Source organism: Centropristis striata, chromosome 3, assembly GCF_030273125.1.
Source record: "Centropristis striata isolate RG_2023a ecotype Rhode Island chromosome 3, C.striata_1.0, whole genome shotgun sequence".
In the NCBI taxonomy this organism is placed as follows: domain Eukaryota; kingdom Metazoa; phylum Chordata; class Actinopteri; order Perciformes; family Serranidae; genus Centropristis; species Centropristis striata.
This window is the reverse complement of record NC_081519.1, coordinates 42,244,220-42,260,604: the sequence shown is the minus strand read 5'-3', so window position 1 is coordinate 42,260,604 and position 16,385 is coordinate 42,244,220. Positions and strand designations below refer to the sequence as shown.

Here is a 16,385-nt window from a genome sequence, read left to right as displayed (position 1 = left end):
ATTTTTTATTTGATGTCAACTCAAGTTACACACACACACACACACACACACATATATATATATATATATATATATATATACATATATATATTCAGAGCTTTATTTAAGAATGAAAGAAGTACAGGCATTCAGTATATAAACAAGATATACAAAGAAAAATGTCAATTACAGTAAATCAAATACAGTATATAAAAATAAAATAACATAAGGCACATAGGGTATAAGGTGCTTCTCTTTATATTATTCTGGGGCTTCTGAAAATACGTTTTTAAAGTGTAGCAGAGTGCGTTCACATTTTTTATTTGATGTCAACTCTAAAGTTACACACACACACACACACAGACATATATATATATATATATATATATATATATATATATATATATATTTTTTTTTTTTTTTTTTCAGATCTTTATTTAAGAATGAAAGAAATACAGGCATTCAGTATATAAACAAGATATACAATGAAAAATGTCAATTACAGTAAATCAAATACAGTATATAAAAATAAAATAACATAAGGCACATAGGGTATAAATATATATATGCTTCTCTTTATATTATTCTGGGGTTTCTGAAAAAACGTTTTTAAACACAGACACACACACACACACACACACACACACACATATATGTATATATACATATATATATGACTGATGACGTATATATATATACGTCATCAGTCACATGATCACAGAGCTTCGATACAAGCCTCATCCATAGACTGTATATAAATAAGTCCTCAACACAGTGTTTTGAACCAGTCTGCTTCAATAGTAAAAGTGAAACAGGTTTCAGAGTCTCAGTGTGAAACGGCCCGTCTCACTATCTCACTATTTAGGACGTTTTTGCAACAGAAAATGTCCGTCATTGACAGCACAAAATGGTAGCTAACTTAGCGCATAGCATAGTTAGCTCAGCGCTCCCATACCACAGAGGGGGGGATCTAAATGTTACTTTTTTAAATGTTATTCAGTCCTGGATTTGGTCTTCGGGACTATTTCTGTGACCCCACAGTCGTCTGCTGTTTGTCAGGAATGATAGATGATAGAAGCTAACGTCAAAATACAACATTTCACGCATATTTTACATTAGTGTAGTCTAAATATATTAGATTTAAACGTCAGTGTCGCTCCTGGCAAACATTATATTACCCCGGGTGTATATTAGAGTCTCTATTGGACGACGAAAATACGACTGAAGCTCGAGCAAGCTGCCGGGTGACAGGTAAACAATAAGACTATAATTAAAAACAACTGTGGCTAATTAGCTTCTGGCTACTTTAGTTAGCAAGTGAACGCTACATGTCAAAATGTCTTCCCTGAAAAGGCATGTATCCATCCCTGCTTTATATTTTATTGTAGGAAGCGATAATTCCTACATTTTAACCTCTTATGGTGTTCAATAGTATTAAAAACAAAACACTGACGCATAAAAAACAGCATTGTGTATGTAGCTAACTAAGCTAATAATGTACGTAACGTCGTACGTACGTACGTAACGTACGTAACATCGTCCCATTGCTCTCTGGAACGTACCCTGAGGGGGCGGGGCTAGCGGTCGCCAGCGAGCATCCTGATTGGCCAGTTTAACTTGTCATCAGAGATTCCGGATGTGTGCTGTCGTAAGAGGAAAATTTGTTTTCTGCTTCTCATTCTTGACAGCTTGTTTGCAGCCGGGCTGCAGATGAAAGTTGATGTAGCGAATTAGATGTTCAACGCCACGTTACGCCGATACAAAATCGTAAGTTTTATTCTTTGTTTTCAGTCGTCCTATTTTAGGTGACCACGGTTGCTTGTTTGCTCACTGTTAAGCCAAGGCCATGAAATTGATCTGTGTGTGTGTGTGTGTGTGTGTCGCTTGCTAGCAGGCAATGTTAGCCATGCAACTGCAGCCAACGTTTACTGAGTTGCATGGTAATTCACAGTCAGATATTAATCAGAATGATAAAGTACGATTTTTTTGTCGATGAGCAAGTAAGCAGACAAGCTAATATAGCTTTATAAGTAAGTTATTATTAAATAAAGGTTAGTCCCCTAGTTCTGGCGGTCAAATAACAGTTACTTTCATCTTCTCTGTCTACCCGACTGCTATTTATCTGCAGTGTAGCATTAGCCAGGCTGCTGGAAGTTGCAATCAGTGTTAAATTCCAGCGCATGGTTGGTTTCTTGGAGTTGTAATTCTCTGTAACCAGTTTTCATGTGTTATCATGTGACCTGACCACTGGTCCAGTATGAGTGCTTCTATTCATAAGATGGGATGCATGCAAGGTTAAGCTACAACCACTGAAATACATTAGTAATACAGCTCAGAATTGTCTGATTGTAGTTTTTTTTTTATTTTTGTTTTAATCTCCAGTGACTGGGATGGTATCATGGAGAGAGACACTCATCAAGAAGGAGAGGCACAGGGTGTGAAGATTTGTCCACCCTGTGAGATTAATCCGACTGGTAAGTTGTATACATTAAATTCACATTTTTACCCCATATCTTTAGTGTTATCATCCACTTCATAATTAAATTATTGTTTTCATTTTAGCTGACACCTTGGCAACTTCTCTCTCACTCTTGGGGAATCACATGTTTCCTGATGCGGTGGAGAGAACCGCCAGTGCAGCTGTTAACATAGAGGAACCTGCAGATTCACAACCGTCAGATGCTACAGCAGAGGAGAAGAGTCTGGATGCAGAGCCTCTTTCTAACCAGGTAACAAATCTAGAGACTGAGGAGACAGAGAACTCAGAGTGTCAGAACAATGTGTCCGCCGAGCCGCCTGACAGACCAGCTGATGCTGACAATGACCGGAGCGACTCTGGGGAGTTTGTTGTCACGATGCTGGCCAAGGCCAAGCTGGAGGAGCAAGGGATCGGTGTGAAGGGGAGGTCATCTCCCTTGTTGGAGGCCGGCACCCAGGAATCTCCTGCTTTTATGTCTCATCGTGATGAGGATGTGACAGCTGAGAGCTGGCGGCAGCACAGGAAGCATGTGTTTGTGCTGAGTGAAGCAGGCAAACCCATCTATTCCCGATACGGCAGTGAAGAGGCTCTTTCATCTACAATGGGAGTCATGATGGCGCTGGTTTCTTTTGTTCAAAGTGGAGATAATATCATCCGCTCAGTCTATTCAGGTGAGAGCATTAGTGTGAACTTTTTTTTAAACATTACTGCAAATGTGATTTTTTAAAAATTTTATTTGCATACAGTACAGGCCAAAAGTTTGGACACACCTTCTCATTCAATGCGTTTTTCTTTATTTTCATGACTATTTACATTGTAGATTCTCACTGAAGGCATCAAAACTATGAATGAACACATGTGGAATTATGTACTTAACAAAAAAAGTGTGAAATAACTGAAAACATGTCTTTTATTTTAGATTCCTCAAAGTAACCACCCTTTGCTTACTAGAATATAAGACATGTTTTCAGTTATTTCACACTTTTTTGTTAAGTACATAATTCCACATGTGTTCATTAATAGTTTTGATGAATTTACAATGTAAATAGTCATGAAAATAAAGGAAAAACATTAAATGAGAAGGTGTGTCCAAACTTTTGGCCTGTACTGTAGATAAGAGTAGAAATTTCAGAGAGCATTGTGGGTAGGAAAGGCCACTAAATGTAGGTGCAGTGGCAGCGGCTTGCCATAGACCACAGGTTAATTATTATCATTAATAATTATTAAGGCGTGCACCATTATAGAATTCAATGAGCAAGGAGAGGTTCATCCATTTACACATATCGTTAGCCTCATAGCATATTTGTCTAAGTCATATTTTAACGTTTTCGGGAAACAAGAAAAAACACAATTTTTAGTAAGCCCATTGGTATTTTTAATTGATATTGTAACAGTAAGTTCAAATAGAAGTGTGAACAAGTTTGCATAAAAAAATAAACACATCGATTTCATAACAGATAAAAGTCACTTAGGCAGAATATGCCCTGACTAAGGCAATTTTTCTCTTACATATAAATAATGTAGTTTGGTTTGTATGTAGCGGCAAACATGCCAAGTCAAGGAGATGACTAAGGCAGAAAGTGATTTTCGACTCTAACAAGTGTTCTGATAGGCTGAGAACATAGGCAATAAGGCAGAAAGATGCAGCAGTGGTAGGAGAGTAAAGTTAGGCAGGTATCACAATTTGGCCAAAAAATGACTTAGGCAATTATGCTATGAGGTTAACGATATGCTTTATTTGTAATACAATATTTTATTTTAGAAATGCTTGTTAAATTTACAATTATTACCAGGTCCCCAACATTCAAAGTGACTTCCAGTATTCTCCTTAATGTTTGCTTTTCTTCCTTTCCCTCAGAGGAGCACACTGTGGTGTTCCTACAGAAAGGGCCCCTCGTGCTGGTGTGCGTCTCCAGCAGTCGGCAGACGGAGCAGCAGCTGCGTGGAGAGCTCCTCTATGTGTACTATCAGATCATCAGCATGCTCACACAGGCCAGCATATCCCGCATCTTTGAACACAAGAAAAACTATGACCTGAGGAGACTCCTTGCGGGCTCAGAGAAGATCCTGGACGGTCTTCTCAACCTGGTGGACTCTGACCCCAGCTTCCTGCTGGCAGCAGTGCACTGCTTGCCCTTAGCTTCCTCTCTCAGGGACTCTCTCAGCCAGATCCTGCAGAAAGCGATCACCCCCAATCTGGTTTTCTCCATCCTCATCGCCAACAACCAGCTGCTCACCATCGTCCAAGAAAAGACAGTCATCGAGGACACCCGGCTGGAGCCCGCTGATGTCCACCTGCTTCTTAACCTCATCGGAGCCTCCTCTGCCTTTCAGGCTGGGGAGATCTGGACTCCCATCTGCCTCCCTCTCTTTAATCCTGACTGTTACTTTTATGCATACATTTCTTACCTGGACCCTCCAGAATGCACTGTGTGCTTGCTGCTGCTCTCAACAGACAAGGAGGCTTTCTACGCTGTAGCTGAATGCAAGAGGAAGATCGAGGAGGCCATGACGGCTCAGAACTCCCTGAGCCTCATTGCCAAAGTCCAGTCGTACAGCGTGAGCCAAGTGGGCGTCTCAGACCTCAGACACTTCATGTACAAGCCCTTTGATGTGCCAGATAACTACCGCCAGCTCACTCAGTTCACCAGGTGTGTGTGTATCTTTGTCATCTATGCAAATATAGGATGAGCCCAAACTAGTGCGTATTTGTCATGTACAGTACAGGCCAAAAGTTTGGACACACCCATCTCATTCAATGCATTTTTCTTTATTTTCATGACTGTTTACATTGTAGATTCTCACTGAAGGCATCAAAACTATGAATGAACACATATGGAATTATGTACTTAACAAAAAAAGTGTGAAATAACTGAAAACATGTCTTGTATTTTAGATTCCTCAAAGTAACCACCCTTTGCTTACTAGAATATAAGACATGTTTTCAGTTATTTCACACTTTTTTGTTAAGTTCATAATTCCACATGTGTTTATTAATAGTGTTGATGAATTTACAATGTAAATAGTCATGAAAATAAAGGAAACACATTGAATGAGAAGCTGTGTCCAAACTTTTGGCCTGTACTGTATAATGCTTTATTTTTTCTAAATGTGTCTGTGAAATAGTCTCCAAAAGTGTAAATACCTTGTATAAGAGAAAGAATGAAAGCCTGTTGTGTTGTTTGTGTGTAAATGAAAGAGTAGAAGTCTTTTTTTAATGAGTTTTCAGTAACAGGCACAGAGAAATAAATATTGTAACAATTTCAAATAGTTTTTCACTAATCCTGCCAATTGACTCCACTTATCACCTTAATGAGCTGAACTGAAAGCATTAGGTGTATTATTCGATACGCCAGCAGCCAATCAAAACCTTGACAATGAAAGTGAAATCATGCAAATAATTCCAGCTCTATGTATTAAATAATAACGATAAGCTTATTTACTTGCTGCTGTTCAGAATAATGTTATGAAGAGCAAAGACAAAAATTTAGTGTATATCACTGTGCCTTTATGTGGACACTTTTTATGCCTTTTCTGTCTTTAATCTTTACGGTTTGTTGCTGCATGTAGCCCAGAGATGGAGGCTCCGTACGGCAGTGAAGAGGAGAAAATGAGACTGCTGGACCTTTATCGTTATATGCACAGCCGCATCCACAGCACCTCACGACCCCTCAAGCTCATCTATCACGTCGCTGAGAGGGAAACTCTTCTAGCCTGGGTATGTAGCTCTGTTTACAGATACATCCTCACTGTCACAATATACAACTCCTGAATGTTATCTGTCTTTACATGGATTCACAAGGATTTTGAATGGAAACATTTTAGGAAATTCACTCTGCTTTCTTGAGGCAAGTTGGTTAGATGGTCAATGTCAAACTCTTATCTGTCCCTTTAACATGAAGCTGGAGCCAGGAGACAGCTAGGTTAGCTTAGCATAATGGTTGTGGTTTTACTGGGTTATGTGTTGGACTATTTCTTGGCTCTGCACAGTGACTATAAATACATAACCTGCTAATTAGGCTACATTCAGACTGCAGGCAAAAGTGGCCCAAATATGATGACATCTCATTGTTGTATTCAATTCTTACTTGGGCTGCTTGTCCTGAGATTTAGCAGTGCTTGTTTGTGGATTTTTAATAATAATAATAACTTTATTTAGATAGCACCTTTTAAAAACAGCAGTTTACAAAATGCCAAAAACTATATAAATAAGGCTAAAAACAATTCTTGCGTGAAAAGAAAAGAGAGAAAAGGAGTAAAAAAGTAGAGTGAAGAAGTAAAATGAGTGGTAAGATAGAAAGCATTGCATAAAAGCAAATCTATAAAAGTGGATTTTAAGAAGTGATTTAAAAGAAGTTACTGACTCTGCACGCCTTATCTCTTCGGGCAGCCCATTCCAAAGTCTCTAGTGGAGAAAGCCTGGTCACCTTTGTTTTTCAGTTTTGACTTTGTAACGGTCAGAAGGGCACCACTCGAAGATCTAAGGACGCGGGTTGGAGTTAATAATTCTGTTAAATAGCTAGGAGCCACACCTTAAAGAGCTTTAAAAGTGATCGGTAAAATATTAAAATGAATTCTAAAACAAACAGGGAGCCAGTGCAAAGAAGCTAAAATTGGGGTAATGTGATGTCGTCTGTTAAAACCGGTAAAAAGCCAAGCTGCTGCGTTCTGAACCAGTTTGAGGCGAGAAAGGGATTTCTGGGAGATGCCGGAGAGGAGAGGAGGAGTTACAGTAATCTAAAGGGGAGAATATAAGAGTGTGAATGACTCTTTCCAGGTCAGAGGGGAACAAGATGGGTTTGATTTTGGAGATGGAGCATAGATGGAAGAAACAGGACTAGACAACTTTTCTGATGTGTGGGTCAAATTTGTTTACCCTCTCCACAGAGCCAGGCTAACTGTTTCCCCCTGTTTCCAGTCTTTATGCTAAGCTAAGCTAGCTGGCTGCTGGCTGTGGCGTCATACTAAATCAGGGGTGGGCAATTAATTTTCCCAAGGGGCCACATGACCAATACCACGAAGGTTGCAGGGGCCGGACCAAAACTCTGAACTAAATTCTGCTCAATATTAATGTAATCGCTTTTCATGTTTCATGTTTTTCATGTTTGTACATTTTCAAGGTGTTTTACAATGTTGTGATGCTTTTATTTTGAAAAGGTGCTGTCCAGTGTAAAACGGGTGCTTTAATTTTGAAAGGTAGTGGCAGGAAATAACCAGTAGAACGGTTAAATAAAAAAAACGAACGGTAAATAATAACGAGTGCGTAGTAATTAATATAAAGTTGATATAAAGTATGAAAAAGGCTTCTATAGTAGCTGACTGACAGGACACAAGGTTTGTTAGAGTTTATTTTATTCTGTCATATATATTAGTGGCTATAATTGTTGTCTTAACTATAGTCAAAGTGCTTGTTAGTCTAGTGCTAATGGTAATGTTTGCTATTTTATTTTATTTTTTCAAAATAAAAGCACTGCGGTTATATTGATTTCTAATTTCTTGGTAACCTCATTACCTCTGTACTAAATGAACAGAACAGTATCAATCTTCTCATCTTAACTCTCTGCAAAAAAGTGATTCTTGTGATAATATAAACATGAATAATTGAGTGACTACTAATATGTCACATCTCCTTCTCTGCTGCAGGTCACAAGTAAATTTGAGCTTTACACCTGCTTCAGTCCTCTGGTGACGAAGGCCTGTGCTATTACTGCTATCACTAAGCTTCTAAGGTGGATCAAAAAGGAGGAGGACCGTCTCTTCATCAGATACCCCCCAAAGTATTCAACCACCCCAAACCCCAGCAAGAGCTCTCGGGGAGGGAAATCTGACCAGCAAGACTCCACAGATAACGGCTTCTTATCTCTCCTATAGGACTCTCTTATTGCTCCGTCTCTTTCAACAGTAGTTTCTACACTGGTTTCAAGATATTTTTGAACCCTCTTTTGACACTCGTTGGACTTGACAGACTCTGACTACTGGAATCAAACACTACAAAAAGTTTTACACTATTTAAGAAAGGAACAAACTCTTTCAAATTAGTATTATTTCTTTACCTTTACAAGAAAGCATGTCATTGCATCACTGCTTTCGATCAGAAACAGTCAGGGCAAAACAGCATTAGTATGTTTTAAATTAAACTGTGGTAGGAAAATAATTGCAATGATATATAAATGTTTTTATATTGTTTTATTACTGCAACAAGAGAGGAAATTTCCTCGCGGACAGTGAATGTATCACACAGGTGACAGATCATTCATATGCTATAACTTTTCACTGCAGTAATTTAAAGAGATTGTTCAGATTTTTTTTCAAGTGAGGTTGTATGAGGTACATACAGTAGTGTTCAATATAATAGCCGTCCAATGTGACTAACCAGATTAATCCAGGTTTTTAGTATATTTTTTATTGCTACATGGCTAACAGGGTATCGGTAGGTGCAGCAGATTCTCAGAAATGCAATTGGACAATTCGTTGAAAGGGGTGTGTTTAAAAAAAATAGCAGTGTCTGCCGTTGACTTTACAAACTCAAAACTATTTTGTACAAACTTTTTTTGTTTCTATCTAATCCTGTGATCACTGAACTAATATTTAGTTGTATGACAACAGTTTTTTATAACTGCTTCACATCTGTGTGGATGGAGTCAACTAACTTTCAGCTTTTATTCCACTCCAAGATTCTTTAACTACGTTCCACAATTAATTTACATTTCTTGGTTTTGCTTCAGAAAAAGTTCTCAACTGGATTAAGGTCCGGGGATTGGGCTGGCCACTCAATTTGCTGGAGATTTTGCTGGTTTACTAGTGTGTTTGGGCTCATTGTCTTGTTGAAACATTTCAGCATAAGGCAACATGACCTCTTGAAGGATTTTGACATATGCAAACTGATCAATGATCCCTGGTATGTGATAAATAGGCCCAACACCATAGTAGACTATGTACTACACTGTGTACTGTGGCTTGAATTCACAGTTTGGGGCTCGTCTCACAAACTGTCTGCGGCCCTCGGACCCAAAAAGAACAATTTTACTCTCATCAGTCCACAAAATGTTCCTCCATTTCTCTTTAACTGTCACAGCACGTCCAGGTAACTCCAGACTGTCTCTGATCATCTGGAGCTGATCATTGGCTGAGCCTTTACCATTCTCATTATTCTTACATCCATTTTGATGGTTGTCTTCTGTTTTCTGCCACGTGTCTCTGGTTTTCTCTCCATTTTAAAGCATTGGAGATCATTTTAGCTGAACAGCCTATAATTGTTTGCACCTCTTTATAAGTTCCCCCCCCCCCAATCAACTTTTTAATCAGAGTATGCTGTTCTTCTGAACAATGTCTTGAACGACCCATTTTCCTCAGGCTTTCAAAGAGAAATGCATGTTCAACAAGTGCTGCTTCATCCTTTTTTCATTTCATTTTTCACAAAATTGATGACCTCACTGATTGAATGCCACACTGCTATTTTTTGAACACACCCCTTTCAACTAATTGCACAGCCTTAAGAGTGTACATATCACGAATGCTGGGTCTTGTTGGTTTTCTGAGAATCTACTGCACCTACTGGTACCTTGTTTGCCATGTAGCAATAAAAAATATACTAAAAACCTGGATTAATCTGGTTAGTCACATTGGACTGCTATTATATTGAACACTACTGTATTCATAGTCAGTGTATTACCTAGAGTAGATGGTGGACAGGTTGGATTAACAGGCAGAGTAATGGTACAGAAGCTAAGCAATGTACTGCTGTGGATGGGGGCAGCAGCAAAACCTATTATAGCCGCCATAATAACCAGTTTAATATCCACTCTAGTTGGAATATTTTTTACTGTTTTACCATCAGACAGCCCTGTTAAACATTATGTGGGGCAGAACTGAAGCTGCTTTTCATAAAGCCACCAGACTGCTTTGACAAAAGTCATTGTACCGTACAGGACACAGTGTTGCTGCTCTGCCACTTCCTCACTCATCGAATTTGTTTATGCTATTCTGTGACGTTGGTGTTTCTGCAGCAGTAGACCAGCAACTCAGAATTACGGCATAGAGTAAATCACTGTCTGGTGGCTTTGAAGAGAGCATGCTCTATCTGCATCATATCTGCTTTACTGATGATTATTTATCCAAAAATTTCATTGCGTTAACATTTTATGACGGCACCAATAGTCAACCCTACACTATCATCACAATATAAATTTTTAGGTATTAAGTCGAAATATTGTGATGTGTGATTTTACAACAGCTTCCCCTATCAGAAAGTGCATCTCCTAACTGCCATCTACTGTAGATATTACTGACTATGGATAAGTACCTCATATAACCCCACTTAAAAAAAAATCCAAACTATCCCTTTAGGATGAGGAGTGAAATTAACTTAAACTACCTTTCTCTGACTTGTTCTTAGACATAGATTTATTTCATGAAACAAAACAAAAACATCCCGATGTTGCAAAACAAGATATGCAAGTCTGTTGTGTTTTCAAGCTCAGCATAAACTGGAATAACAACAACTGGAGCTGCCAGAACAGGGATGGGCCACCGTGTGTCATACAGGCTCATAAACAGACGAAGCGTCCTCTACGGATTCAGTCAAACATTCCTGTGACAGAACTTCAAAATGTGGCGTGATTTCATATCTCACTGACGTTTCTATTCAAATATAAAATGATCAGGTTTCATTTATGTTACATTTTTGTGCAGAAAACAAGTAGAAGACCCCAGCCTGTTACACCTGATCACTTCACGTCGTCATCGTTGGTGTTTTCAGATCATCTAGTGGAGCTGAGAAGAGCTCAGTGTTTCTCTGCAGGTACTTCTAGTACGATTGTCAGTCGACACTTAATGTAGTGACTTCAGGCGACTTATTGTTTTTGATAATAGTTTTGTAAAGATGGTCTATAAACCGTAGCCTCATCCTTGTGTCCTTTTTGAGGAATTTCCTGTCAATTCAAGTCTTAAGAGTATGTCTATAGTATTATGAAATAAATCCCAGGTTGCACAAAGCTACACTTGTCCTGATTTAATCTTCATTCATTGTCAGCTAGAACATGTCAAATTAACATTACAATATGCAGTGTTTGATTTTGCAGATTTCCTTTAATAATTTCGGTACCAATTATTGGAAAAACAGAGACAGTTGGTTGCCTTCCAGTTAATTACTTGTGTAACCTTGAATACTGAAGTCAGGGCAAAGCAGGAAATGTGTCTCCAGGCGAACATTCAGTTCAATAAATATGAAGAATAGCTTCAAGAAAATCATGTTTAGAATATACGCTATGATGTGTGACTAATTGTCAACATTGTTAGCACTTAAGTATTTCATTTTTTCATTAACTCCCTCACTCAAACATATTTCAAACAATAACTTGCAGTGAAGTAATTCTTGGCCACATTTGACGCTGCTGAAATGGGCCCATTCTGATGTATATTGTCTATAAGTGTAGATGAAGCATGGGGTGCATCCCAATACTCTTACTATCACACTATTGAGTATGCCATAGAACCATTTAGTAAGTCCCACTCCCAACCAAGGTTATAATAGTTTTGGATTTTTCATTAGTATTAGTTTTAATTTCGTTGTGAATTTTTGTTTTCAAATTCAGTTCGTTTTAATTAGTTTTTAGAGAGTTTTCTAGTTTTGGTTTAGTTTTTATTTTTTTGAAAATGCTTAGTTTTAGTTTAGTTTTTGTGTTAATTTTAGTTTTTTTGTAATGGGCTATATGTTGGGTGCGAGATTCAAATAGATCATAATACATTTTGCCTTCATTTCCTTTGGTTTATTCATCTCAGCCCCAATAAGGTTATTAACTCTTACAGTTCCAGGTGTTTTGAATTTTGGTTCTAGTTCCCAGTCTCAGTCAACATATTTACCATGTGTTGCATGTTCAAATAGAAACACTGAATTATGTATGAAAAAAGTTGACAAAAACGAAAACTAAGGACATTTTCACTTTAATTTTAGTTAGTTATAGTTAGTTTTGTAACCACGCAATACAGTTTCAGTTAGTTATCGTTTTTTTAAAAACTCTAGTTTTTATTTTTATTTCAGTTAACGAAAATGTTTTTTCAATTCTAGTTTTCGTTATTTCGTTAGTTTTCGTTAACTATAATAACCTTGCTCCCAACACGCAGTGTGTCAAAACCAGAATGCTGACAAATACCAGGACGTTATACTGGATCTGGTTGCATTTTGCATTATGCAAACCAGCCTGCTTTTCTGTTTTTCTCTGACCTACAGTCCTATGCACAGTATATATGAACAAAAGGGGCAAAGTACAAGGCACAATGCTATGACTAAGTGGTATTTCCCAATTGTTTGCATAATGCATGTAACAGTAGGTAGCTTGTAAAGGCAGCTGCAGTAGGCAAAGTAAAAAGAAAAGTATGTGGTTTTGTGTGCATGCCCAACCCCAGTTGTGTTCAGGTACAGATTAAAGCAGCATACCAAAACTCAAACTCATTCTTCAGCCTTCAGCCTTGAAGATGTTTGCACAAAATGTTGCATCATGAAATTCTTCATAGCTTTCAATATTCAGTTCGCAGAGCACCTCAATTTCCTAGAAACGTGGAGGAGCCTGCTTTGGCTTGATGTGGGGCACTGAGAGGGCTCACTTTAACTTTAAACCTTCATGTTTTCTTCTTTTAACACACTTGGACTCTCTATTGAAATATTGCTGCATTCGTGTGCTTGAGGAGTAATCTAAAACTTCAGTTCTCTACTGGGAAAATTCACAAGAATATCCCCTCAAGTCCAAACAACAACTGGGAAAAGTTTAGTATGCAACTTGCAGAGTTGACATTATATTATTCAGAAACATGGTGGGGGAAAAAAAAGGAAATGTTTGGAAATTGTCACATCATCAAATTGTCTGGAAACTGCTATTAACATTTTGTTAAATGCTATGAGCAAACATATCAACACAACACATCTTTGTGGCGTCTATTTTGTGTCTACATTATGACTCATGAAGACAGAACGACTTGGCTTTGGCTCAGCTGATAGATCAGTCGCTCATTGGTTGGATGGTTGGTGGTTTGATTTTCGACCATGGGAGCCTACAAGATAGCAAGATACTGAACTAGGGGTGGGTGATATGCCTCTAAAAGAATATCACGATATTGCAGGCTATTTTTGCGATAACGATATTCTACACTGCAAAAAAGCCAACTTGTATTTTTTGGCCTAAAACAGTGATTTAAGTTGGTAAAACTTGTAAAAATAAATTATTGACATTTAGGGCAATAATGTAAGTTAGCACAACAAAGGAAGCCAGTTGTCTGCTCAAAAACAAGTTGGTGAGTTGTTGTTACTTATATCTTTAAGTTGGGGTTCACAACAAGGGACAATAGTTCTGATAACTCTTATTTCTTTGTTGTGAAATGCGGAAAAGCTGTGAAATTCGGTCATTAGCGAAAGCTAGCGGCTAACTGATGCTAGCGGCTAACGGATGCTAGCGGCTAACTGATGCTAGCGGCGCTGCTTGTTACAGCTACAAGAGTAGCCATTAGCGTATCAATGCTAACTCAAAATTGTGGTAGCAACATTAGCTGACATTTCATAGCAGCGCTACAATCGTGCCAATTCAGCACATTGCAGAAGTTAGCAGAAGTAAGGATTAAAAGTTATTACAATGTGAAATTATAAGTTAGTACAATTTACAGTTGAGTTGACAAAAATCTGAATTCAGAGTTGAGCAAACTCAAGAACAAAACTTAAAATATTTAGTTTAATTGTCCAACTTAAAATTGTATCGAAGTTTGTTGCCTTGAAATTTTGAGTTCACCCAACTTTTCTTTTTTTGCAGTGTAGACAATATTAGGAAATACTTATATAGAAAATATGATTTTTTTTTAGTCTGTATAAATAAATAAAAATCTAAAATGTAGTTTGAAGTGCAAATCTCAGTTGCCAAATACAAAAAAATTACTCTTGACTCTTAATAATAATATAATTTTATATTTATAATAAAAATAACCATTTAGGGGTTCCGGAGGAATATTTTAATGAAATTTTGTAAATGAGAATAAAGGTTCTTGTATGTTTTATTTAAGGCATCTTATTTTGACAGTCTTCTTGTAAATTCTGTGGGGGATTCTCTTAACACACTGTGCTCTTATTTTGAAAGATTGACTGACTGATGACAGACACTCAACCTTATGCCACGACATCAAGAAGTAGGAACGTTGCCAATATCATGATATGCAATTTTTTTAACCATAAAAAAAAAAAATACGGATATTATCGTGAATGATACGATATGGCACACCCCTATACTCAAACCCAAATTGCTCCCGATGCTTCGTTCACCGGTGTATGAATGAATTCCCACTGGTGGCACCAGTGTGCCCTGGTAGCCTCTGCCACCAGTGTGAATGTGTGTGTGAACCAAGGTTATTATAGTTAACGAAAACTAACGAAATAACGAAAACTAGAATTGAAAAAACATTTTCGTTAACTGAAATAAAAATAAAAACAAGAGTTTTTTAAAAAACGATAACTAACTGAAACTGTATTGTGTGGTTACAAAACTAACTAAAACTAAAAACTAAATTATAGTGAAAATGTCCTTAGTTTTCGTTTTTGTCAACTTTTTTCATTCATAATCCAGTGTTTCTATTTGAACATGCAACACATGGTGAATAGGTTTACTGAGACTGGGATATCTATACTCGAAACAAAATTCAAAACACCCAGAACTGTAAAAGTCAATAACCTTATTGGGGCTGAGATGAATAAACCAAAGGAAATGAAGGCAAAATTTATTATGACCTCTTTGAATCTGGCACCCAACACATAGCCCATTACAAAAAAACTAAAACTAATAAAAACTAGACTAAAACTAAGCATTTTCAAAAAATAAAAACTAAACCAAAACTAGAAAACTCACTCTAAAACCTAACTAAAACTAACTGAATTTGAAAACAAAAATTCACAACGAAATTAAAACTAAAACTAATGAAAAATACAAAACTATTATAACCTTGGTGTGAACAGGTGAATGAGCGTAGTGTGTAGTGTAAAGCGATATATAAGTGCACTCCATTTGCCATTTACCAACAATCCGAGGAGCACCTGAATGCATCGTGGTACCTTGACCTAAAGGAGGGAACTCCAAACGTGGTTAATAGACAACATACACATGGCAGTTTTTTTTTTTCAAACAGTATTTATTCCTGTGTGAGAAAATATTGTCTCAGGCAGATAATAGATCTTGCGGTACTATTCAAATGACAAGATCAAAAATCTCCTGCGCCACCCAAGAAAAAGAAAAAACCAGAGCTCACGTCTTGTGCCACCTCACTTCTAGAGAATATATTCTGACATGTTGGTGAATACCATCACTATTACAAAGAGCTACTTAGCATCATACATAAATCTTTTCAATATTTTACTTTTTAAATTACACTCTTGACTGCCACAAATTTTATAAATTAAAATCTAAATTTGATTTTTGCATTCCTTAAATTACTTCATGTAAGCCAATATAAACATACATTTACATATTTACAAAACTATACACATGCACCTTTACTACACTGAGGTTGTATTCATATATGTATATATACTGTACACACACACGCACACACACACATACACACTTTTGCCACATATATGGCTCCAGGAGTCGCCAATCCTACACTTTTTTTTTTTTTAAACAGACCAATTGTGCTTTTCAAGTAATTTCAGCCAGATTTGCAAACAGATTGCAAGTTCTTCAGTGAGTGATCGCAGTAGACTTTGTCATTACCACAAAATAATCAGCTTCACCTCAGTAGTGGCTTCACATCTCACTAGCCAAGTAGCTGCACCGGGTACTCCGACATTCTAGTATCATAAGACAGTTTCACAATATGGAAAAATAAGTAAAGACCTCTAAAGTCCCACCTACAACACGCCATAGCTGGACTAAAAGTTCAAGAATGTTTGAACTGGCAG

The 16,385-nt window shown here is 37.4% G+C and overlaps 1 protein-coding gene across 1 annotated transcript; it reads left to right on the top strand.

Moving 5' to 3' along the window:
* Positions 1-1,096: 1,096 nt before the first annotated feature.
* On the top strand, positions 1,097-8,906 carry mon1bb (MON1 secretory trafficking family member Bb). The gene is made up of 7 exons (XM_059328819.1): positions 1,097-1,230; positions 1,668-1,746; positions 2,362-2,453; positions 2,542-3,129; positions 4,317-5,109; positions 6,029-6,176; positions 8,102-8,906. The coding sequence occupies exons 3-7, from the start codon at positions 2,378-2,380 to the stop codon at positions 8,327-8,329; spliced, it is 1,833 nt and encodes a 610-aa protein (XP_059184802.1). The 5' UTR covers positions 1,097-1,230; positions 1,668-1,746; positions 2,362-2,377; the 3' UTR covers positions 8,330-8,906.
* Positions 8,907-16,385: the final 7,479 nt, after the last annotated feature.

Bases quoted from the DNA above. Each gene is read 5' to 3' on its own strand.
- mon1bb (XM_059328819.1), top strand. From the start codon at position 2,378: ATGGAGAGAGACACTCATCAAGAAGGAGAGGCACAGGGTGTGAAGATT. The intron at 2,454-2,541 runs GTAAGTTGTATA...TTTTCATTTTAG, and splicing joins CTGTGAGATTAATCCGACTG to CTGACACCTTGGCAACTTCT. The intron at 5,110-6,028 runs GTGTGTGTGTAT...TGCTGCATGTAG, and splicing joins CAGCTCACTCAGTTCACCAG to CCCAGAGATGGAGGCTCCGT.